At 44.9% G+C, this 26,152-nt stretch overlaps 1 protein-coding gene across 4 annotated transcripts in view; it reads right to left on the bottom strand.

Annotated features, from left to right (window-relative positions):
- Adgrf5 (adhesion G protein-coupled receptor F5) overlaps positions 1-26,152 on the bottom strand; it is a 92,424-nt gene that overhangs the window by 42,415 nt on the left and 23,857 nt on the right. For 2 of the 4 annotated variants that reach the window (XM_029471064.1, XM_029471063.1), the window contains exons 2-3: positions 7,655-7,780; positions 1,186-1,240 (exon numbers count right to left, since the gene is read on the bottom strand). In XM_029471064.1, the coding sequence (XP_029326924.1) occupies positions 1,186-1,240; positions 7,655-7,756 (157 nt within the window). In that variant the 5' untranslated portion in view covers positions 7,757-7,780. Of the gene's footprint in view, positions 1-1,185; positions 1,241-7,654; positions 7,781-22,314; positions 22,611-26,152 lie in introns of those variants that run through there. The other 2 variants (XM_029471062.1, XM_029471065.1) reach the window with 2 other exon arrangements.

The raw sequence follows: 26,152 nt of genomic DNA, 5'->3' as shown, positions 1-26,152 counted from the left end.
TATACTGCACTTTGGGTCCCTGGGGGGGGGGGGGGGAGGGATGCCTCAGCATGGGCCCGCTGAGTCACCCTCTTCCCCCACACCTCACCACACATCACCAAAGCTTATCCTTCCTCACTTTATCTTTTTATAAACACATCAATGCCCTCCTCTGGTATGTCTGCAGAAAGCTATAGACAAACAAACAATCAAACAAACAAACAAATCTTTTTTTAAAAAGTTGCCTTGGAACCTCGTTTAGAGGCCTGTAATCCCATACACTTGGAAGGCTGAAGCAAGCAGATCCCAAGTTTAAAGATGGCATGGGTAACTTAGCAAGACCCTATCTATTTATAAATAAATAAATTAAATGTTAGCGTGGCTGTTTGGTCATGAAAATGGCTCCCATAGGCTCTTAGGGAGTAGGTGTGGCTTTGTTGGAGGAAGTGTGTTACTAGGGAGTGGGCTTTGAGGTTTCAGAAGCTTAAGCCAGGCCCAGTCTCACTCTCTGCCTGCTGCCTACAGATCTGGATCGAGTGCTTTCCAATACTCTCCAGCACCATGTCCACCTGCACGCCACCATGCTTCTCACCATGATGATAAACTTAGCCCCAGTTAAGTGCTTTCTTTCGTAAGAGGTCTTGTGGTCATGGAGTCTCTTCACAGCAGTAGAACTTTGACAAAGACAGATGGCAAAGTACCTGCTTTAGTGTAAGCATTAGGAACCAAGTTCCATGCCTAGAACTCACATGTCCAAAGCTGGACGTGGTAGTATCACACACTTGGAATCTAAGTGTTAGGGGATCAGGTAGATCTCTGGGACTCTCTTGCTAGACAGGCAGCCTAGCCTGCTTGGGGCTTGGGGCGTGCCATTAAGAAACCCTATCTCAACAAACAAGGTAGACAGCTTCTGATGAATACCACATCTAAAGTGCACATATACATGCATGCACACTCACACATGCATTAGATAGAAAGATTAGATAGATCGATAGATAGAGAGATAGAGAGATAATAGATTGATGATGGATGGATAGATACATAGACAGACAGACTACAAAGGGGAAAGAATATTTTCCTTCCACGTATATAAGGCTCAAGTTTAATATCTTGTATGAAAAATGGGGTAGGACCAATTCTAGTTATAACACATGGTGTTTATAAAGTGGATTTATAAATGTGACTTTTATCGAGAAGTTTGCATACCTGCTCTTTTTGGCCTCAGTAGCTCTTCCCCGGCTAGCTCATGTTCTTGGAGAATCTGAAAGAACAATTAGAAGTGTGTCAGTGGATACTGGGGAACCCTTCTTACTTGGCTTTCCACTCATGGGCAGCTCAGCGTCAATCACACCAGAACACAGATGCAGATCTAAGGAAAACACCACAGGAGTGTTTGTATGAAACAGCGTCTAGATCCAGCAGTGGAAGAAATCACTGATTCTGGATCTCTTGCCATTCCTGGTCTGTGAGCACTGACTAGAAACAGACACCAATTTCCTCTGTTCTCTACTTAACACTTGAACCCTAATGGGGCTGGTGGTCTGTAACATGACTCAATCTCCCTACCTTTTCCCTGCATTCAGCATAGACAGCCTCGGGTTTTTATATACTGTGGATTTTTATATACTGCTATTCAGACTGCTTAGACATAATAATTCCCTCTTCTGGGTCTTTTCCCCCTAGATTCTATATGGCTCCAGCGGTCAGACCATCTACACACACACACACACACACACACACACACACACACACACACACACGCCTTTTTCTAGCTTTGTGGCTGTAGAGAAGTTACCAATACTTGTTGAGCCTTGCTTTCTTTTCTGAGAAGTGGGAATAAGGACAGTGTCAATATCATAGGATTATGACAAGATGTAAGTAAACTTCAAAATGGCAGAGGGTAAGCTCTAATTAAATTTTAGTTAATATAATTTATCATGATTAAAACCAAAGGTTGGACAAGGGAGATGGCTTCATGGGTATCATGTCTATTCTTGGTTATCCACATGACACACTTGGGAAGAGGGAATCTCAGTTCACCTTGGCTTATGGGCATGTTTCGATTGCTGATTGGTGTAGGAGGGTCAAGTCGACTATGGGGCAGGACCCTCCCAGGCAGTCAGCCTGTGCTACATAAGAAAAGTAGCTGAGTGGGCCAAAGGGAACGCAAGAGGAAGCAGTGCTTCAGTTTCTACTTTAAACCCCTGCCTTGGCTTCCCAGGATGGACTATAAGCTAGAAGATGAAACACAACGTTTCCTCCATGAACAATGGATAAAAACGCCCTTCTGTGCAAGCATGAGTACCTGAGTCCAAATGACCAGAACCTATAAAAAAAAAGTTGGGCATGACCTCCCAGACACAGGACCCCAGCACTGACCTCCCAGACACAGGACCCCAGTACTGACCTCCCAAACACAGGACCCCAGCACTGTGGGGAGCAGAGAGAGAAGAATTGCTGGGGTTTGCTGTCTTCCAGCCTAGCTTTAAGTTCAGCTAGAAATTCTGTCTCAAGAAAGTAAAATGGAGTGACTAAGCAGGATGCCAAACATCTTCCTCTGGCTTCCATCATGCAGGTCCATGCATCTGAACACACACACACACACACACCAGGATACCAAAAATCCTCCTCTGGCTTCCACACACACAGGTCCATGCATCTGAGCACACATGCACAAGTATGTACACACACACACACACACACACACACACACAGAGAGAGAGAGAGAGAGAGAGAGAGAGAGAGAGAGAGAGAGAGAATCCCTCTACTGATACTAAGCTGCCACCTTAGTTCCACCATCAGATAGTGGCGTGACCTCAAACAACTTATTCAACCTGCTTTCTTTTTCCCTAATCTGTAGCAGGGGGATAAATGTAGCCTGCTCTACAAGGTCATTGCCAAGGTCAAATGGTTATTGTGGGTAGAGAACAGAAAGCGCCATTTAGAGTCAGAGGCCACATTACTTGGGATACTTGTCACCAGTCTATACAGTGCCACTGGGTTCTTCTCAAGTCCGACCTTTCCATCACCCATCTGTGATGAAGAGTTCACTTTGCTGATGGGATCAGTTCCCACCCATTAGCTGGTAACCAAGCCTTCCCTTACGATTGTGGCCTTTCTTCTTGCCTCCAGCCTGCAGGGAGACTCCTGGGATACACACACAGAGCAAACTCCCCTCCCAGGGCCCCATACTCGCATACAAGGCTCAGTGAACAAGCCCCATTTCTTTGATGGCCCTATACACACTGATATGTCCTTTCCTATGAACTCCACATATCTTTGAATGCCACACCACGCTAAGCTTACCCTTATCAACTGGGTCCACGGTGGTTCCCTCGTTTGTTCACTCTTACACTCTCGCTCAACTGCAACAAAATTCCTGAGATACATTACACACTCTCCACCAGGACAATCAAAGGTGCTGTGACCACTCACATTTCACTGGCAGCAAACCTGACCCCAAAGTCTGCCCTTGCCTATGACGGCTTAGGAGACATTCTGGAAAACAGAGCTCCTACCAGGGAGCCAATCCTCCCTTGCCTAAAGCATCCCTCCATACTCTCCTGCATCTGCCTCCTCTTCCTCTCCCTTTCTTTTCTTTCAAAATTGTAACTATTAGGGTTTTGTAGAGACAAGGTTTCTCTGTGTAACCCTGGCTGGCTTGGAAATTACTCTGTAGGCCAGGCTAGCCTTGCACTCAGAGATCTGCCTGCCTCTGCCTCTGCCTCGTCCATGCTTAAAGGCATGAGCCACCACGCGCAACTCCCTTACTCCTTTTTCAACTAACAGTTTTCCTGGCTGGTCTCCCTCTCCATTCTAAGCTATAATTTGGGGAAATTACCAGCTGTGTTGTGTGTACGCCTCTTCTTGAAGTCCTTAAGGGACGCTGGCTGAGGCTGTATAAGAGAGGAAGGGCAGGGAGCGTTCTATGGACATGGGAGTTCACAAATGCTCATGCAGAACTAGAGACATGATGGATGGTGACTGGAATTTCAAAAGCCCAATTGCTGCTTCCTCTGCAGTGAGTTGTCCCAGAGGAATGTAAGGATACAGGAACTGAAGTCACATAGTTGATGTATAGGGTGGTTCCTCTCAGTTTCCCCTGCCTGTGGCTTGGCCCTATGCCCAGATAGAAGGGAGATTCTGGCCCTGCAGTCCTGCTTCTATCCTCCGTGGAGGCCTCGAAAGGGCTAGCCATCTATGTACGTTCTGAGGTGTGTTTGAAGGACACAGACAAACGCTGCTGGCTACAGTGTGTTAAAAATCAAAGTACATTTCACCCATAATACTGACAGGCTTTGTGAGGACAGAATTTTTCCTTTCCTTCCCACACTCTGACTAAACTCAATAACAGATTGGGAGCCTTGGTGACCAGTGTGTCCCATGTGTGAAGGTTCCTTATGGGGGTCACAACCTTCTCAAATCTTTGTAGAACTGGTTCTCAACCTTCCTCATGCTATGACCCTTTAGTATAGTTTCTCATGTTGTGGTGACCCCCAACCATAAAATTACCTCCTTTCTACTTCATAACTGTCATTTGGCCTCATAACTGTAATTATGAATCATAATGTTAATATTTCAGTTTCTCAATGGTTTTAGCCCACTCCTGTGAAAGGGCAGCTCAGGCCCCCAAATGTTTCATAAACTACAGTTTGACAACTGATGCTTTAGAGTAACCATCTGGAACTTTCTGGACTCATCTTTGCAAGGTACAGCTCTCACATCCTGTTCCTCTTGCCCTGATGTACCGTACTACTCAAAACTGGGATGTCAGGTCCCAGGGCCTTGATTTGAACAAGCAAAGGCTAGAGTCACATCGTGAGCTGACTCCCACTGCTCCCTCCTATTAGCTGGAATAACTACCCACTTCTTCTAAGCTCTGATTTCTACACGCTAAACAATACCAGTGCAGAGGTGCATAATGTGTCTAATGTGGTCTATGGCAGTGGGGTGTGCTCTTGTGTCCCACTGCTCTGGGCTCCCAAGGACCAGCCTTGCCATCCCGAGTCCTCAGGGGGTTCTAGCTTGGGTAACTGTGAGAGTCTGGCACTTGCTTTTTCTACCAAATTTTGTTCTCTGGCTAAGAAGGGGAAATGAACTTGGATCACAAAGCTCTGCGGTGTTTTCAGATTAGACAAAACAGCCCACTTGAATCTGTCTACACACTTTATACAAAGTTCTCCAGATGAGGCTCTGTGCCACAACTCTGTCCAGTGGGGATTTCCTGATGGCATCACTTCAGCCGGGAGAAACAAGGTCACCAATTCCAGGAAGAGCCCCACCTTTCACACAAGATGGCTTTCTAAATAATTTTGGTGGAAGTGAGTGGGTCTGGAGTTGGGGAGGGAAATCAATTAGAAATAAGAGTTGTGTGTTTGTGTGTGAGTATGTGAGTGTGTGTGTGTGTGTGTGTGTGTGTGTGGCAGACAGAGGTTAATTTTAGATGCCTTCTTCAGTTACTCTTTGCCTTGGTTTTTTGATACAGAGAGTCTTTTTAGCCTAGAGTTCACCAATTTGGCTGGGCCGGCTGGCATTGAGCACCAGGGATCCTGCTCTCTCCATCCTCCCCAGCGTGGGGTATGAGTGTATGCTAACACATCTGGTTTTTATACAGGGATGCTGAGGAACAGACTTTGGTCCTTACTCTTGCACAGCAAGAACGGTCCAGCAAACTGAGCCATCTCCCCAGCTTGAAAGGTAGATGGCAAAATCGAGAGGAACAGATGCCAAACAAGCTGCTCAGCAGGGACTCCAGCTGCCCCACATCTCAGCCCCCATCACCAGAGCCTTCCACTCACTCCTTTGTTAGCCTAGAATGCCAAGCTAAACTTTTGCTTCCCAATTGGATAATTATCTTACAAAGATTCCTCACAGATGGCTAGCAACATATATCAACTATAAGGACCAATTCCTTGGCCCTTGGTGAAAGCACACATGTAGGATCCTTACAACAAGCCGGACAAGGGATGCGAGAGGGCACAGGTTCAGAGATATAAGGAAAATTAATGAAGACTCTGAAGTTTGTGTGTGTCAGAGCTGGACATCAATCGAGGTGTGATGCCAAGATTAGACATGTGCAGCTTGTTGCTGTGGGTGTGATCACCGGGAATACTTCTGAAAGAGAGGATAGATTAACCTCAAAGTGGAAATCACACCACATCTTCTGAGTAACCTCTATGGTACAGGTGCAAATGTTTCCTCCTTAATCCAATGAGTAGGATGGTTCATTCTTCTGCCTGGGTTGTACCCCACAAACCAGAGCTTAGAGGAGACATATTGCGCACATTCTTCATATCATGAGAATGGAAAACAAAAAGGACAAAGAAAACCTAGACCCTAACATGGGAAAAGGAAGAAAGCACATGCAATCTTGGAGACAGTGAGTCTTCATTGTCTACTTGGTCGGATTAAGGATCACCTGGGAGGTGGAGGCGCAACTCTGGGCTCACTAGAGGCATTTCCAGATAGGATTATCTGATAACAAGCTCACTCTGGTGTTGTTGGCTTTACCCTGATGATAGGGAATCCAAGAGGATGGAGCAGAAAGAATTACAGGGGAGAAAAAAAAAGCAACCAGACACCAGCATTTCCTTTACTCTGTGTCACAGTTACTCTGAACGCAAACTTTGTGGTCTGTCATGTCATCCCTCTATGGAGTACAGTTTTCTAAAACTGTGAGTCAAAAATCAAAGCTTTTGTCTCCAAGTTGTTACATCAGACATTTGTTACATCATCAAGAAGTCGATAAACACAGTCCTAAAACAGAGCACTGAAAGTAAGACTTCAAACATACTAAATGTGAATAAATTATACTCCCTGAATCATAGTCTAGGCTCCTCAGATTAAGTTCAATACAAGAGAAAAAAAATCTGAAACACAATCTTTTTTTCTGATGCCCGTCATAAATATCAACCAATTTAATTCTCATAAGAATCATAGGAAATTGCTACTACTGTTAGCATGATTCTATAGGTGAAGAGTCTAAGATGCAGAATTACACATCTGATCTCCCAGCCTGCAGTGGACCTTGCCTCTAGTATATGAAGAAGTGAGATAAAGAACCCACATGAAGCAATACACCCATCACCTCCCCTACTTAGCTAAATGCTGCCTGACTTCCCAAAGACAAACGACTTTCATTATTTATGAAGAGTCCTAGACACTACCCATGGGCCTTTGGGGCTGTTAACCTTTGACTGTGCTACGCACACAGAAACTAACGGCTTTTGAACTGTGATGCCTAATCACGGCCAGCTTCCGTATGAAGCCTCAGCCAATCAGGTGTCTCCAGCTTTTCAGAGATGGCAACGCGATGTTGTTGATGTTGCTGTCTACCGCGATTACTGGGAAGAACCCTTCGATCGACTTACATCATTTCTAAATCTGTTTTAAGTAAACTTACAATTTTGGGTTGATCTGCAGTTAGAACTTTTCTTGCTGCATGCAGCCCATCAGCCTGCTGGGATGTGGAGATGGTAGTCTAGTGAAGGAAGCTGGCTTGGGTCAGCTCTCCTGATACTAGTGATTTCAGATTGTGAAACATAGTTACATTTGCAACACTGTCTCAAAATCCCCTCCTACCCCATTGCTTCAAAAAACTGTTTTCTGATTGCGACCTTACTGGGAAATCAAAGACCTGGGTGGAGGAAATGACTGCAGGCTTAGCTTTACTCACTGAAGGATGAACAATGGGCTCTGTTGGTGTGCTCAGAGAAGCTTCTGAAGAACAAATCACAAGAAGCAGGAAGTAGACCGTGAAGGTCCTTGGCGATCTCATGTCTTCAGGTCTGAGTGGCTTTGCCTGAAAGAAAGGATGATGCTTTAGTGACCCAGTGATTGATTTAGGGAAGGAGGGAAGAACTGACAAGCCCTGTCTTGAAAGTCACATCACTCAAGGACCTTTGCAATAGAGGGGAAGGGAAGGGGAGGGCAGGGAGATGTCTGATTGAAGGAGAAGCGTTGTCTCTCCTGGGGAGATAAACGTGTCTCGGAGGATGAGGAGAAATGGGTGTTTGGAGATGTTAACATGAGTAATACAAAGGTAGCAGGTTTTGGGGGGAGTACAGGTTCTGTGGACGTGATGAAGAGTGGGATGAAGAAAAAAGGGGAGAAAATGAAGCTAAAGAAAGAAAGCAAGAAAAAGAGATGGGCAGTTTAGTAAAAAAAAAATGCTATTAGGCTGAGTGATGGCATTGTGAGAAAAATGCTGCACAAATAGGAGAGCGGGGATTCTGCATCTCCATCACCCGTGGAAAGCCAGGCGAGGCGGCACCATCATAAATCCTGTGCTGCTATGGACAGATCTGAAATGAAACTCACAGAGCCTCCGAAAGCTCCTGGCCAGCCAGCCTGGCGCACACAGCAGTGAACATTAAAGAGACCCTGCCTCAAAGAGGTCAAGGGTGGACGTCTGAGGTGGTTCTCTAGCTTCCACGCATGCAGCACGGCATATGCACACCCCACACACATACATGTGCACAGAGAGATCCGTTTAATATGATGCACTATACAGACTGTACCATAGAAGCATTCAGAGACTTCACCTCCCTCTTTTGCTACATTCAATGCACTTTGGTATTTTCAAGTCTACCCCGCTCTCTCTTAACCTATTTTTTTCCTTTTAATTCTATTAAAATAAAACCATTCAATTGACCCTTTGACTATATTGATAGTCTAGGGCTTGTTAGTATTTAGTTATAAAAACCTCTCTTTGTAGAGTGCTGGAAATGCAAAAGGAGGCCTTCTTGTAACCAATGAATTGTTTTATTTGAAAATCAGAGAAAATAATCCCAACAAGTACATCCAGAAACAAAAATGAAAACGAAAAAACAAAAAAGGGCTTGGTGTAAATCCTTCCTTTCTGACTTTGTGTGTGCGTGCGCACACACTCCATCTTATTTTATGAAGGAGGTCCTTCGGTGAACCTGGACCTTATCCACTGACTCGGCTAACTGGTCAGCAAGCCATAGAGCCTGCCTGTCTATCAGTGTTAAGATTACAGAATGGCTTTAATGGGGGTGTTGGGGAGGGAGGTGCTGAACATCATGGTAACACAGCAGGCACTTTCCCCACTGAGCCATCTCCCTAGTCCTCTCCTCGTGATATTCTATACCCATGTGTGCCTGTGAAAAGAGCCACAGGGAGATTAGGATTACTGTCAAGGGGGCATTATTGTGACCCATGTCCTTGACTAAATCTTCTATTGACCCCAGTGTTTTCTCTATAAAGTGCAGGTCATTATATTTTTCTCCCTTAGCTCTCTCAGAATTTCCTGAGACACAAATGAGGTGAAAATCCAGGAAGAGGCTCCTGAGAGTCTGATTCTGAAAAAAAAAATAGTAATAACAGGATAAAGCAGGAAAGAGAAGAATTGAAAGAACGAAAGCACAGTGAACATGGCTGGCAATGGTCATCATCCCAGTGGGTTGTGAAGGGCAGAGGGCAGCCAGGAGAGCGCTGCAGAGAACACCAGAGAATCAGGATCAGGATGCCACATGATGAGGGCTGAGCAGCACACATCAGGAAGAACTGTATGTCAATCACCAAGAGACAACTGCCCTTTCCCCTTCCCCGGTGGGATCAAAGGAAACACAAGGCTTTGGGAAACACTTCGGTTTGCACATCTGGCAGTTGATGCATTTTTCAAATTCTTCAACTCAGTTATTTTAGGACGAGGTTTTGTCATTTCAGTTCTGGGGACAGACGTCACAGACCAGATGCATCTGCTGCGGGGACAATGACATATCACGTGGTCTTTATGCGCATTTTTAGTGCAGGGATAGGTAGGATGACGGAATCTGTTGATAGCACCTATCTCTGCGAATAAATCAGCCCATCCTATATCTCCAAAGGATACTTGTTCAGGAGGCAAATTAATCTCAGGCCCCAGCACAGGACATTATATACTGGTTGGCACCACAATGAGGCAATTCATCAAGGGTCTGAGAACAGTTAGACTTCCTTAGCCCCTGAAACCTAGGGAGGGACTCAGACACAGGGGAGACTACAGGAAACTCCCACTCTTTACTTCCCAAATGCTTCAGTAAATCCTTCGTTTGTGTTTTGGGTTGACCCAAATGTGCCAACCAGTGTATAATGTCCTGGGCTGGGGCCTGAGAGGTTAATTTGGCTCCTGAGAGAGTATCCTTTGGAAATAAAGTCCCTAAATGGTCACATCTGATACACCAATATAGGCTGTGGCCAATACAGTCCCATCTCTCCCTACTTCTAGCTTCCTTTAAGATTGTTCTTGATAAAGTTTACACTCTTCATTCTGTTGAGACATTTGGAGAAAAACAACAACACATTGTTTGACTCGTGTGTGTGTGTGTGTGTGTGTGTGTGTGTGTGTGTGTGTGTGTTTTCCAAGAGACACAGATAGAACCCCAACTTACAAACATCCTCTGGAATGAGGGACAATTGTCAGCTATACAGTAAAGAAGAGGCATTGTGTGGAAGACAGGAAAGTCACACTCTGGAAGGAAAGCGGTATTCTAAATAACCGACAACTAGTATGACCAACTTGGTCAAAGGGAGCACGGTGCCTGATGGAGACCACTTTGACTATTCAGACTTCATCAGGGAAGAAGCTTGAAGCTGTAACTCCTCTTAGCCTGCCACTGGTCTTATTAACATGTCTGCCCCCCACTCATGGAGTTCTCACCTATGAGAAAATCTGCAGTGCTCCATAACTTAGCTAACGGAGAAAATATCCACACTGATGTAGTTGAGACCTGGCGCTACCTCCCACAAACAAGGCCAAGTGTGGTCACAAATGCCCTTAGTTGTATGCCCCAAAGGTGCATAATGCTTCTAACATTCCTGGGGTAAAGGTCAAAGACACAGAGAGAGGAAGAAAATGCTTTGCTGTCATTCCTAATTAATCAATTCCTAATTAATTAAAGTATTGGACACTCTCCTTTAAGTCACCTACTTGTGTGAGCTGGCCTATCACGAGACCAACAGCTGGGAAATGTGGTCTAATTCCCAGGATTATCCCCGTCATACTGAGCAACTTCCTCGTTAACCCAGACTCTGTCTTCAAGTCTACGAAGGCAGAAGAGGCAGAAGGCAGGAAAGTGCGGGATGATGTCACATTCCGGGAATAAGTCATAGCAGTTCTCAGCAACACACGGACCAGGCCACGTCTGGCTCCTCAGTTGCCAATAGTGACGGTGCCTTGTGGAGTGACTGTGTACCACAAAAGGCACAGGGAAGACCCAGCCTGTTTTCTCGAATCTGAGAGGTAGCCTGTACCCGAAGACTGGCTTTTCTCCTAGAATCCTGTCAGCAGTCCTAGATAATTTTGTTTGATTAGGGGTGAGGAAATGGGCCTCCTGCAGGGTTCAACTCCTGTCCATAGAATGGTCATATAATGAACTACCACAGGGATGTCAAGTCCCTTCCAACAGGGACACTGTGGGATTCTTTTTGGAAATGATTGGTTTTGGTAAACTTCACCCAGCTCTGTCTTGCTATTTTCTCTCATGCACCCTTCATGGAATACTCACAGCTATCTTGGATTTTCAGATGAAAGTACTAAAGCTTAGTGTTAACGATCTCACAGTCAGCTAAGGGTGGAGACAGTTAGAACCAAAGCCGTAACCAGTGATTCTTTAGATTCCAGCTAATTGGATTATCCTATTGCCTGGTGAACCATGTTGATAGGACTTTGGATAATTAATTGCAGATGGAAATGGGGATCACAGTTCCTAGGCACAAGTTGGGGATGCATGCCCAGGGTGGTGCTATGCTCTATGAGGGTGACACCCTGTAGGCACCGTAGTTCATGCCTGTAATTCAGGGAAATAAGGGCATGAAGATTTGGCTGCATAGTGAGATATCATCTCTAAAAATAAACAGATTGCATCATTTAACCGTCTAGGCTACCCAGAACTCTATGAGACTACTACTAAGTTGTTTCTACTTCACTTCTCAGATACAGAAGTGGAAACTTTGTTCAGGGCTCAGAGCCACATTGCTGGTACTGGATAGTGGGGAAACTGATTACCAAGTGACCTAATGTACCAAGGGAGGGGCATCTGAGGCAAGAGAATTTCTTGATGAAATAGCAATAATAACACATGGAAAATTTTCTCCAAGTGGAGCAGGTAATCAAAGCATGCATTCACGTGGTCACCAGTTATTGGGGTGACACAGGGCAGATCACTTTATCTACTGAGCTAGAGCTTTCTTATGAACGAAGGCAAGAATTTGACAGAGAATTGAGTTACAGCAGTCGCCCTTGGAAAATCTTCTGACTCCTTTAAACACATACAATTCCGTACATGGTTTGCATCTCAGGTGCAGTCTTGACCAGTTTAACTTTTAAATCTAACTGAAGCCATCTGCCTCTGATGTGTGACCTGGCCCAGGCCTCCCTGCCTGACCTGTGTTACTATGGCAACAATAGCCACCATCCTTTTCCTTTGTCCGACCTCAGATGAGTCTTTCTGTCACTCCCTTTCTCTAGTCCTTCCCTGCTCAGCTCCTAATGCTTCTCAAGGTAAAAGTACTACCACTGGTGCCCAAGGCCCCCATGATCTGACTTTTATTTTTTAATAATGTGCTTAGTAAGCATTCCCTAGCTTTCCACTACTGATGTTGGCTGACATCTCGGGCGGTATCTAAAACAGGGCAAGAAGTTTTTCCAGGGTTCATACAAAAGCAAAAAGTCAAACCAAAACCATTTTTGAGCAGGAACAATTATCAGCAAACTATTTTTAAGTGGTTGGCAAACTAAGATAATCCTGCCATTTACTTGGCTCATTAATCTTCATCTCTCAGAGACCCAGGAGTCACTGTACATTCAAAGTTTACCCACCCACCGTGTCCAGGAAAGGGCTGCCTCCTAACTCAAGTCCCTTGATACCCGGGGCTATAAATAGTCCCATTCCCTGAACACCTACACACACTAGTGCAGGCCCCGGACCTTCCTGCCTGCATGACACGCATTGTTCCATGAAGCCATGAATCCCTCACCCATCTATTCATGCACCCATTTATTAGGTCCTGACAAGTGCCAGGTGTTCCGCTGGGCTCAAGGAAGTGGCAGTCACCGAGACAGTGAGTCCTGTTTCCATGGAGCTCGGAGTCTAATGAAGCAGACAGACATCACTGAAGAATCAGTTGCTTGAGTCACGGCAGTAGTAACAGTTCTTGAGCAGTTGTTATGTACCCGATGCTGAGAACCAACTATATTCCGTCGCTTCATCTTCATAGCAATCCCTCTGAAGTGTTTCAGGTGTGCTTTTTAATTAACAGTATGATCTAAAATTAACTGAGCCACACAGTGGGTGCTCAAACAACTTTGAGCAAGAATCTAAATGTAGGACGCCTAAAGCCAGCGTGGATCGTTTGAGTAGTGTGCTTAACTTTCTGGAAAGCAAAACTAACTAACTAACTAACTAACTAACTAACTAACTAAGACCTGCCCCAGTCTTGAGCTTATGGAAGGTGCCTAGGCATAGTGTTTAAATAAGCATACATTTCAATTATCTTTAGGGAGAGAGAGAGAGAGAGAGAGAGAGAGAGAGAGAGAGAAGTTTCTAAGTCAAAAACACCATGTGCAAGGGCCCTGGGGTAGGAGAGAACATGGTTCATTCAAGGAGCTATAAGTGGTTCAGAGTGCCTGGACTTCAAAAGAGCAGAAGACAGATGTTCTGTGAGGTGAATGCCATGGTAGGCAGACCTGATATTGTTGACCACACGTAAGATTAAATCAAGTAAGATTAAATCAAGAGACAGGTGGGAGAAAAGACTAGAACCAAATCCAACAGAATTCCAAAGAGTCGAGTCCAGGCCAAGAGGATGATTTTTCCTGGATATTTAGGAACAAGGTTAGAGTGACAGGAAGTGAAGGGGGCAAGTCATATCCCTGCCCACTTATAATTCCAGTGTTGTGAAGCTGAGGCAGGGGGAATCTTCAAGACCAGCCTGAGCTACACAGTGAGACCCTGTCATCAGAACCAAGCATAGAAAACTACAGCAATGAGCACTGAGAATAATGTGAGCCAAGGAAGTTTGGCATTTGGGGAGGAGGATGTGGCCAACAACATCCAGTGATGCTGAAGTCCATAGAGGAGGACCTGAGGATGCTCACGGGGCCTTCAGGTGGGATGCTCTCTCAGGCAGGGTGGGATGTCTTATTGGTAGTGAGATGGTCACCATCCTGGGAAGAGTTGTCATGTGTAGGGGGTAAGCAGCTGGAGATGGCACGCATAGGACTCCAGAATTTGCTTACAACGGTCTGTGGGGAGGGGCCTCCTTCATTTTGCACCACATACTTGAGTGTTGTTGTATCAGTGACTCTCTTTTTATGAATGGAATGAATTACATTGCACACTAGGATGGTTTCAAAGAAACCCTTGACTGTGACTCAACTTGGCCTTGGCCTCACTAAGGAGATATACTACTGGGTGCTTTGGAAGTACTTTAGGATCTCTCTCTCTCTCCCTCCCTCCCTCCCTCCCTCCCTCTCTCCCTCCCTCCCCCTTTGTCTGTCCCTCCTTTCCTCTACCCTTTCCTTCCTCCCTCCCTCTCCTCCTCCCCTCTCTCTTCTTCCCTTCCTCCTTCCCTTTCTCCCTCCTTTCCTATCCTCCAGCACCTCGCCGCTCTCTTGTTTTCTGAGACAGCGTTTCTCTGTGTAGCCCTGGCTGTCGATGAACTCACTCTGTAGACTAGGCTGGGCCTCAACAGAGATCCACCTGTCTCTGCCTCCTAAGCACTGGTATTAAAGGGGTGCACCATCACAGCCTGTCTTGGGAGCTGTCTCTTTATAGCCCTTACCTCCTTGCCCTAGGGTACAGACTTGGATCTCTTTGAAAACATATCCTTACCAAAATTAAGACTTAGACTAAAGTGGTACGTTTGTTTAAGAAATGCAAAACAGAGTTCCTGGACGGTGGACAGTTGGGTGATGGCACCCCATTTCAGGAGCAGCTTTGCACACTGAGATTATTTTTCCTGTTTACTGGGGATGTGGCCCAATGTCAGAGCATTTGCCTATCCTGTACAAAGATCTGAGTTGGATCCTTAGAATTGTAAGGAAGCAAGCAAAGAGAAAACACCATTCAAACCCAGAAAACACTGGGGAGATGGCTGGATGGGCAATGTGCTTGCTCTGCTCTTTGCCTGAATTAGGATCCCTAGCACCCATAGGAGAAAACTGAGCGTGATTGTGAGTTCCTATAATTCCAGCTCTGGGGAGGCAGAGACAGGAACCTGCCTGGGGTTCACTGGTGGTTAGCCAGTCAGGCCCACTGGGGACTCCAGGTTCAGTGACTCCAAAGCAATAATCAAAAAAGTAGGGAGCTATAGAAACACACAGACACACACCCAATGTTGACCATTGGCTGCCGTGTACACATGAGGGTGTGCATCTTCCCATGTGTGAAAGTGCATGTACACACACACACACAAACACACACACAAATAAGATGTCTTTGTTCATCTGCATGATGCTTGAGACTTCAATGTAGATGGGACGCCGTCCACATATAACCTCCCTCCAGATCTACAGAAGTGCGGATTCAAAATCCTCAAGTGTAGCTTTAAGAGGCTCCCAACAGACCGTATATACAACTGCAGGGCTGATAAGACTTATCTTTGTTGACCTTATTTAATTCAATGACTCATCCCTGGCACATGCAGGGTTTTAAGGTAAATATTTATTCAACACAAACACGAAACACAATGCCAATTAAAGGATTCTATTGAAGAGCTTTTTTTTTCCCCCTTCTATTTAATTTTCCTTTGCCTTGAAATAAGATTCTGTGGCAGCATTGTGTCCCAGCAGCTCGGGGACTATCTGATTACAGACGAACATTTGTTTGTACACAATGGGATGGAGTTTTCCAAAACACACTACACATGTGTTGGTTCTTGATAACCCATTAGCCTTCTTGCCTCCTTGTAAGTCACTGGGAGATTTTAACCTTTAAGCAGAGATTATCATCTTTAAAAAAAAAAAAAAAACATGAAGTTCCTAGCTGGGCGCTTATCTATTCTATCTCATAGCTTCAACATATCACAAAGGGGTTTCCCTGAACTGAGTAGAACAATGTCAAGCAGACATTCCAACTGCAGACAGGGGTTAGCCCTGTGGTTGGCCATAGGGAGAGATTGAGATGGAGCCCTGTAGATTTACTGATGTTGGGTGAGTAGCTAAATAACAGTAATGATTTGTGGCCACCCATCAGGGAGGCGGCTTCTGAGCCAAATCTTAACTATTTCACTGCTGGATTGCAGAAAACTCAGAACAGTAGCGATTTGACATGTGATTTAAAATATTTCAACATGTTGGCCTGGGGAGCTGACCCAGTTGGTAAAGTGCTTGCTGTGCAAATTTGAGGACCTGAGTTCAATCCCAGAGCATCACCTAAAACAGCTGGTTTTGGCAGTAAACATTTGTAATGCTTAGGTGGCGCTAGAAAGATCCCTGGGGCTTGCTGCTCAACCACTCTAGCTAAATTGGTGACATCCAGGTTCAGTGAGAGATCATGTCTCAAAATAGTAAGGTGGAGCAGGGCGTGGTGGCGCACGCCTTTAATCCCAGCACTTGGGAGGCAGAGGCAGGCAGATTTCTGAGTTCGAGGCCAGCATGGTCTACGGAGTGAGTTCCAGGACAGCCAGGGATATACAGAGAAACCCTGTCTCGAAAAACAAACAAACAAACAAACAAACAAACAAACAAAAAATAACAAAAAAAAGGTGGAAAGTGACTGAAGGAGATAACATAGATAGATATTTGCCCTCAACACACACGATTTCATCCATGCATATGCATCTATGCAAATACACACACACACATGCATACCCACACACACGTGCACACACGCATACAAATACTCCAGCATATACACAGTTACAGGGCCATTTTAGCCTTCTGAAGTCGCTCCTTTCCAGCCCTGGCCACACTACCTTCCTGTGATCTGGCGCAGCCACCCATGGTCATGATCTTAAGTCTCTTACATTTCTATCTCTTCCTTTAAGGATATTGTTCGCTTTTAATAATAAGGAGTATGCTGCACAAAACAGAAAAAAAAAAAGAATTACTTAATTTTACTCTCTGAATGCAATATTCTTAGATAATCTTTGTGTCCCAAGATGTCTTAATTCCGACCATGTGACTTTAGTGTTTCTTATAAATAGCATTTTATATGAAAGAACTTGACACAATATGTCTCTAGTGCTCTCTGGTTTCTCACCTATGTCCCTCTGTGACACCGTTCTCCTTCCACATTCTCTCTGCCCCCCTTCTTTTCTCATCCACTATAAGCACCCTAGCCTGTCCTACCAAACACATCTGTCTCCTTCAGTTTGGACCTTTCTTTCTTGACACCTTTGCTTTGGGGAACATGTCCACAGTTTAAACAGTTAGCATATGTGAGAACACCCTAAGCCTTGCTTTACACTGTCCTATTTGTTAAATACTGGGCATATAACTCCAGTAGTATTATTACTATCTGTGTCTAAACGTGATCCATCTAAAACAGAATCTGCTGTCTTCTTGGCTACTGACTTTTTTTCCTAACCAACTCTTCCTAGATTTGCTACCTGCTGGTTTTGTTCTCTTGACATGCAGGCCCAGAGCCCTATGATTATTCTTTTTTTTTTAATTTTTAATATTTTTATTACATATTTTCCTCAGTTACATTTCCAATGCTATCCCAAAAGTCCCCCATAGCGCCCCCCACTTCCCTACCCACCCATTGCCATTCTTTTGGCCCTGGCATTCCCCTATATTGGGGCATATAAACTTTGCAAGTCCAATGGGCCTCTCTTTCCAGTGATGGCCGACTAGGCCATCTTTCGATACATATGCAGCTAGAGACAAGAGCTCCGGGGTTCTGGTTAGTACATCATGTTGTTCCAACAATAGGGTTACAGATCCCTTTAGCTCCTTGGGTACTTTCTCTAGCTTCTCCATTGGGAGCCCTGTGATACATCCAATAGCTGACTGTGAACATCCACTCCTGTGTTTGCTAGGCCCCGATGATTATTCTTGAATGCAAGAAGCAGACAGGGGAAGGGAATGGCAGTCCACCAGCAACTAAGTAACTGATGACACCCTCAGAGGTCATCGTAGCTTTTGTCCAGCTTAGCTTACCCAGTCACCTTTGGATGGTGGCTGTAGGCTCCTGAATGCCCCTCCCCCTTCTCCCCTGACCACTAACCCCACACCATAGCAACTGATAAACTGGTTCAGCATGAACTTCCCTCTAGATCACCACTGTATCTAATTCAAGCACGGCCATCATTTCAGATGCCCTGAGGAAGATGCACAGGCAACACCCGGCAAACACGCACGCAGAGACCTAAAGCCAAACCAGCTCAGCCAACACTATCTCCGCAAGGTTGGATATAGACAGATCTACTCACTAGCTTTGACTGTAGCTTCTCCAAAATATGACACAAATGCTAACAGCAAATGTGGGTTGATTGGATTATTACCACCTCTGAGTGTCTTCTCACACGGTTCGCGACATCATGAAGCTTCGTGTTTCCCTTTTTGAGCTTCACATATTGTTTGCCTCTCCCTGCCCCCCCCCCTTTAAACTCAATAACAATGACCGATACCTTTTATCAAGCACATCTACAGACTCGACTTAAGGCTAAACATCCATACACATCAGGCTCACTTACTCCTTATGATACTGTCCTATGAGAACCATCATTGTCCCTACTTGTCTATGGGAAAAAAAAACCCAATGCCTGGAACAATTATATAATATACCCAGGTCGCGTAGCAAGCTCTAGTATCAATTGCTAGAGCCTGACTCCATAGTCCTTGTAGCACACTGTCTCTCGTCATTTCTTCAGGGATGTGTCCTTCTCTGAAATACACCTGCACTTCTCTACCTAGTTGCTTTTGTGGCCCAGTGAATCATGTAGCACTGCTTTTATAGTTTCTGGAGTGCGGCATAATAATTAGGCAAATAAACTCTGAAGTCAGACTGCCTGGAATATCATTATGACTCTATTACCCACTAGTTCTTTATTTTAAAATAATTTACTCGACCTTTTGTATATTTGTTCAACTACAAAATAAACATGATAATCACACAGGCCTATCAGCACAACTGAAAAACAGTAATCTTCGCAAGGTGCTGGACTTGATGCCCAGGACACAGGAAGCACAAAGTGAATATATGTTACTAAAATTCTCAGCACTTAGCCGGGTGTGGTGGCGCACGCCTTTAATCCCAGCACTCGGGAGGCAGAGGCAGGCAGATTTCTGAGTTTGAGGCCAGCCTGGTCTACAAAGTGAGTTCCAGGACAGCCAGGGCTACACAGAGAAACCCTATCTCGAAAAAAAAAAAAAAATCTTAGCACTTGCTCCTTAACTCATGTTAAGAGTCTAAAGTAATTACACGGCAAGGTCCCCTGTGTTTTTAATCTTGTAAAACCTAGAGGGCCTCTCTGGCGTATCTGCTTCCACAAGGCTGTGGTTTTAAAGTCTTTACTTTTATGATGATCTTTTAGGAAGTAAACAAGATTCCAACGCTCTTGAGGATAGTGACCAGAGTCAAACAAGATGAACTGAAAGACAGACCTGGCAAGCCGCTCCGGCGTTTACGATGTGCCCACAGCCAGTTCGTGCATTTAACGGAACACATCCTGTTTACTAGAACATTTAATCAGACTCCATAGGATCTGCAAGCACCAGGAGCTGATGTATCTGCGTCAAGTCGGGTGGGGTCATTCCAGTTGAAACTAGAAAGACAATGCCACTGGGGATGCAAACAGGAATGTCTTCTCCATCCTTGCCTGCCAGGATCCTAACTCCGAATGCTTACAGCTGAACAAAACCCCGGCTCTGCAGAATCGTAACCAGGTGATGCTGCCCCACTTACTTATTTACATCCAGGATTCTCATTCTCAGCCTTGGGGCTGTAATAGAACCAGTGGGAAGACGGGAGACAGAAGAGCAAATAACAAACGCACAGGACCCTTGCAGAAAGGTTCTGACCCAATTGTGACCTTGAAGTGCGTGGAGCTTCCTCTGGCTCCAGAAAGCTCCTGAGACTGACCACAACCAACAGCAGGTAGTCTAGTCCTCGGCTATCCACATGATGCAATAATTAGGTGCCCCTTCACAACCCCCAGCAAAGCATTCACGTACTGCGAAATCGAATGTGCTCAAGATAAGGGTGTCAATTCTTCAGTTATCTTTTTATCTTGTCATTCCTAGCTAAGAAAGGGGCCTGCGGACTGAAAAGAGATCTGAGTTCTCTCTCATCCCAGAGGCCTGTAAGAGAGTCACTGTGTAAAGCTGGGCAGATTGCTGCCACTTTCCTATTCTCACTTCTCATTTTATCCAACAGAACAGGAACCCGATGCCAGTTTTACCCGTGGCCCAGCAAAGGAAGGCGTCTGGGTGCCTTCTGAGAGGATGAAAGTTGTGTTGGAGTATGAGAGACTGAAGTGAGATCTACAGAAGACTGATCGACCTCACTACTCAGGAGGTGACAGCCTGCATGACTTTGTGACCACCCTGAGATGCCGTTGAGCATCGTATGGTGTAGAGTGATATGACCGTATTCTGGTACAGCACGGAGCTACCCAGCCTCCCAACCACCATCAGGTCAGGACAGTGGGCTGAGAGGGGTCATTAACTTGCTGACTACTCTCCGTGCAGTGCATTGGCTCGCTGACTACTCTGAAGAGGAAATGTAGAAAGCAAGTTGAACAAGATAGTCCAAAGCAAAATATCAACTCCAGCAGCCCCAAGCGACTCCCCTAGAGTTTGGGCTGTGAAAACCTTGGATATATGAAGAAAATATGAACAACTGAGCGAACTGTTATTACTCTTGTGGGTTTTTTTTTCTCATTTTTCCTGGTTTGCTTTTTCTTTATGAAGGCCCCTCCCCTTCTCTAAGACCCATATAGACTTGTTCATTACGATTTTCTTAGACTTTTATGTTTTTTACAATATAGAGGGTGGGGTCAGAGAGAGAAGGATACCTTTTACAGATGATTAATATCTTTGGAAGATGAGTCATCAAGTAAAAATATCAGTTTCCATGCCTTCATCTAGCCTTCCCTTGGTCAATCATTTAGCTTTTGAATGATAGATTGATCTATATGGCCAGTTAATTTCTTTATTTGCCCCCTTTCCATCTCTAGAATAATGCTAAGTCTGATGTCCTTCAAATAAAATGCCCAAACTGCTGGTAATCTTAAAGTTTCATCCTTAAGAAGTTGTTGTTAATATTATTAAAAATAAAAGCAACACCAACAATAGCAAAAGAGCAAAAAGGGAGAGGAAATTTTTTTCGTACTTTCTATATTGTAATGAGTTGGACATGTTTCTCTTGTGTCACGTGATCCTTCCACAGAGAAGATTTTAAGTGTCATCAAAAAAAATTGACAATGTGAACTTGTGGGGCCTCATCCTGGGCCAGGAAGAGCAAAACAAACAAACAAACAAACAAACAAACAAACAAACACGGCTTTACCTGGTACCACACAGAGCACTTGAAGGGCAGGTTTTTGGGGAGAGGAGAAAACATGTATTGAGAAATATATAATTTTAATACTGCCAAGAGCCAGTCTTTCACAGTAAGAATATATCCATATATTCCTAAGCAATTAGGAAAAAAATGGCTCACTTCTGACTTCCAAGTTCTTTAGACACAGAAGTAGCAAGTCTGAGACCAGCCCTGTCTATATAGCAATTTCTAGGCTAACCAGGGCTCCGAAGCAAGACACAAGACCCTGTCTTAAAAGCTAGAAAAGGCAAACAAAATGGAAACAAACAAACCAACAAAAAAACCCAACTCTATTAGGCCCTTTCGAAAGGACAAAGCTATGATGGAGATGTACAACCTGACTTTGTACAAAATACATGAAAATATGATTTAAGTAAACTGTATACAGATTTTGTTCCCGACTTTCTACAACATTGAAAGCAAGTCTGACTGGTTCTTAAGACCAGATGTTTTAACTGAGCAACACATAAGCTCCTTTCCCCTCAGCCACGGGCAGGAGGTCTCCATGCCCCACCCAAGCACTATCTCAGAGCTCCTTCAGCTGCTGAAGTGCAATCTCCTCTTGCTCCAGGCCACCACCGCCATGGCTGCCTGGCTATCCCTACTAAAGCGAAAATCCTAACTGCTCCCAACATTGAACCGGAGGGAGACACCTCCATGCCCCCCAAAGCAGGCCACACTGTGGACTTCCAGCAGCGCAACGTTACCTTCCTAGCACACAGCTACGCTAAAGATTATCAGTCAGAATAACAGGGAGAACGCGGAAATGTACAAATGCCTCAGGTTGCCAGAAGTCTGGCTACAGAGAGACACAGACCACAGAAAGAGAAAAATCTGTTACCTGTCCACCACCGTTGTCGTCTCCAGGCAAGCGCCTGCTCTCAACAGATGTCTAGAAACTTCTCTGTTTTTCACTACGGGGCCATCGGCCCCGCAGCCTTCTTAGGGGCCCTCACAGACAATCGGGAGGCAGCGGGGCAGGCATCTTTATGAACAGGTCTGGCCACTCCTTTGCTCAACTTTTGCCTCCAGGAGCTGCACTCCTCCAAGCTCACGGAGCCATCCCCTAGAGCCTCTTTGCTGTTAGAAAAACAAGAAGCGATTTCCTGGTCCACTTCCCCGGATGGCGTGTGCGATTTCCCTCACGCCCATGGGAAGTCCTTCAGGTCCTCTTATGGAGAAGCCTCTCCTCCAAGTGGAAAGACTTGTTTGAGCAATGCCCCTTGTTCTTGCTTTTCTTTCTCCAATAGAGGTTAAAAAAAAAAATTAGAAGCGAAAACAGTGCAAATCAGATATGCATTAGCACTTAAGAGTGAGTGGTGAGGGATAGCTCATTTAAACCTCCAACACATAACCATATACTTAGACTGTGTAAGGAAAATTAAAATTACCCATGAGCCCATTCCATTGTCTCTAACAGGGCCAAGAAGTCAGAAGCTAAAAATATCCCAGAGGATGGGAGACCTGTCTGGAGCTTGAGGGAAACCTGTGCTTCAAATATATCACAGTAGGGGGACATCTAGTTTCCTGGGAAACTGAACGTTTGTAGATCAAATGATATTCATTCTGTGACACTTCAACATCATCTCAGCAACAATATTTGAAGATAAGGAGACATGAAGAGGGCTCGTCTGGTCAGCAGGCTCCCGTCACAGGATTTAATTGTAAACCACAACCACAATTACAGTTTCTGAGCTGAACTCAATCCTACCTGCCCTTACCATACAAGTAAGGAAACTGGGGCTCCAGGAGAAGCAGTGGCCTGCCCAGGGTCCAAAGAAAGATAGGGAAGTGGTATACTGTTATTAATTGGACGTGTGTGTGTGTGTGTGTGTGTGTGTGTGTGTGTGTGTGTGTGTATGAAATGCTGCTCAATTTCTGAATCTTTAAGGTCCTGTTGGGGCACAGGAGTCTGTGTGGAAAGTAAGCAATTCCAGATAGTCCCAAGAGTTAGAAAAAATCATGTACTGTCAGGGCACCAATTTCAGAGCCTGAATAAAAAGAATTCAAACCACGGTCCCACAAATGGCTAAACTTAGTTTTACTGCATGGAACTATAATTTTAAATACTATAGAATATATAGGTTTTGCTATAGATCATTTGGAAAGACTAAAGTCCTAGTCTGGATGGTCCAGGGAGGTAGATCAGCATGTAAAAGCTTTTTCCATGCAAGCCTGAAGAGTTGATGAGTTCGATCCCTGGACCCCAGGTAAAGGTAAATAGAGAAAATCAACCCTATTAAATTGTCCTCTGACATGCCTTGACACATATACGAGTGTGTGCACGCACACACGCACACATGCACACACGCACACACTTAATTGATGAATAACAAGTTTAGAGGCCTGGACTGGAGACACAGAGGCTACTTCCACATTCTCAATTCTTTCCCTCTGCCACTTGACCACCCTTTCTCTCCGTTCATCTTGCCTTCTGACTATTCTGTCTTTGCAAGGCAGAGAGCAAGTATTGATCAGCCTGGAGACAAAAGCTAGGGGAAGTCATTCACCAGGGATCAGTTCTGGGAGTCCCAGAACGTTCTAGAGGGTCAGGATGCACAAGTCCTTTATTTAAACAGCATAGCATTCATATATTACCTGCATAAGTATTCCTACATGCTTAAACTACCTAAATCCCTCAGGTAGCCAATGGAATGCATTTATGCAGCATTTGCTGCATGCATAATTGTGATTCTGTGTTTTTTGGAAGGTGATGATAAGATGTAAGATTCTGCACACATTCAATGCAGATGGAATCATTGTCTAAACAGTTTCAATCCAAGTTCAGTTGAATTCAAGTATGCAAAAACAAAATTAAAGAAGCTTGCCATTGGGGGCAAACAGAGCATGAACCCCCTATAATGTATCATTCCACATGAAGACTCTCGGCTGCCTTCTTAGAGCTTGAACTGGGTGGTTTTTTGCCTGAAGATTAGAGCCTGCTGTCAGAGTGAGCTCCTACACAAATATTATACTATATTATATTATATTATTATTATATCATTTACAATGGTCAGTTTCTTTGGTGGCTTGATTGCAGTTGGCCCTCTGATGTGGAAGGGGGAGTTGACAAAGTGGCTTTCCCTTTCCTTCCCCTCAGCCACAATCCCTCCCCGCCCCCACCTGCCCTCTGCCACTGGCACTAGGAACACCCTGTGCTAATCTAACACTTTACAGGGAAAACAAAGTCCGGTGGAAAATGGACCTGCCATATGGTCTCAACTGCAGCTCAGAGCTAACTGGCAGGCCACCTTATCTTGTTTCAGCTCCAGGCGCCTTTGACCATCAGGGGCACCTTTCTCGTTTGGTATAGAAAGTTGGGGTTGGCGGCAAGTTGAAATCTGACCTCAGCAAACTAGGGACACAATCAGAGTTAATAATCCATCGGTTGTGTTAGCCGTGTTTGTAAATGACAGGGTCTTACATGCCAGTGCAAGCTCACAGAAGAGAGACTTCTGCATTCCCAGGCAAGAATTTTAGAGTGCCTTTCCTAGTATGGGACAAGTCACTTTATTCTTCTGTCCCCCACCCACTTCTTCACTCTAAAATGCTACTTTCTCTCTTTAAGTTTATGGGCGCTATTTTCTCCAAAGAGCATCCTAACTCCTGTCTCAAGCCAAGTGCTCCACCCTGCACACCCGCTCCACACACACCCCTGCTCTGCCCCATCCAACGATGCCTCAAAGGTGTCTTTGCCACTACCAATCTGCAGCTAGATGGTCATGTCAGTGCACTGACTTTAAGCACTTTTTGAGGGAGGACCTGGTGTGACTTATTTTACGCCTAAGTGCAGCTACGGAAGCGGAAGGTAGTAGATGCTCAATAGCAGCTGCTGACATAAAGCGGTGCCGAGTCAGTTTTCCCGGCCTGTTTCTGTTCCTTACTACACGTCCCATGGCTTCAACTTTGCACTGCTTCCCTGCAGCTTTGTCATGTGTCTCCAGGCAATCTCCACTTTGGTTTAAATGTTTGTGTGATGACTCCCAAATGTCCGTCTTTCCCATGGACCAGAACCCCTGACTCATATACCTAACTACCTGTGGACCATTTCCAGCTGGGATTTCAACATGACCTCAGGCTGTACATTTCCAAAGTAAAATCTTTCCCCTTCCCTCTAAATGAGCTATCCCAGTACCCTTGGCCATCTCCAACCTTCTGGCCCATAACCTACCAGCCAGCTGGTATCTTTGGTTGCCTCTCTCCTGTTAGAAAATAATGTCCCCAAGGGAAGAGATGATGACCACTGAGTCCCTGGAGAAGACTGTTTGAACATCTGGACAAATCACACAAAGCAGTATTCCCCCAAAATACCTGCCATCCTAAGGAGGAAACATTCCCACTTTTACATGTTAATGGGTCAATCTTACTTTTTCCTAATTATAACCAGATTTTGGCAACCTTTTCAGACCCAACGTGGCCCAAGGTCACCTGTTTCTGCCACTGACTTGTCCTTACACAAGGAAGGTAAGAACAAATAACTAAGTTGTTTTATACTCTACACATGGCTTTACTGGTGTGCATATGCCATTTGTGATGTGCATATTTTGGCGGAGCCTACACTGAAGGCACTAGACATGTCTGTGCTCAGCCCTAGCTTCCAAGGTTGTTGGTCCACTCACAGCAACATACCCATTCTTCTAAGCATCTCTCACTATCAATCACTGGTGGCATTTGGCAGT

Source organism: Mus caroli, chromosome 17, assembly GCF_900094665.2.
Source record: "Mus caroli chromosome 17, CAROLI_EIJ_v1.1, whole genome shotgun sequence".
In the NCBI taxonomy this organism is placed as follows: domain Eukaryota; kingdom Metazoa; phylum Chordata; class Mammalia; order Rodentia; family Muridae; genus Mus; species Mus caroli.
The sequence above is the reverse complement of the archived record's forward strand: the minus strand, read 5'-3'. Positions and strand labels throughout refer to the sequence as shown.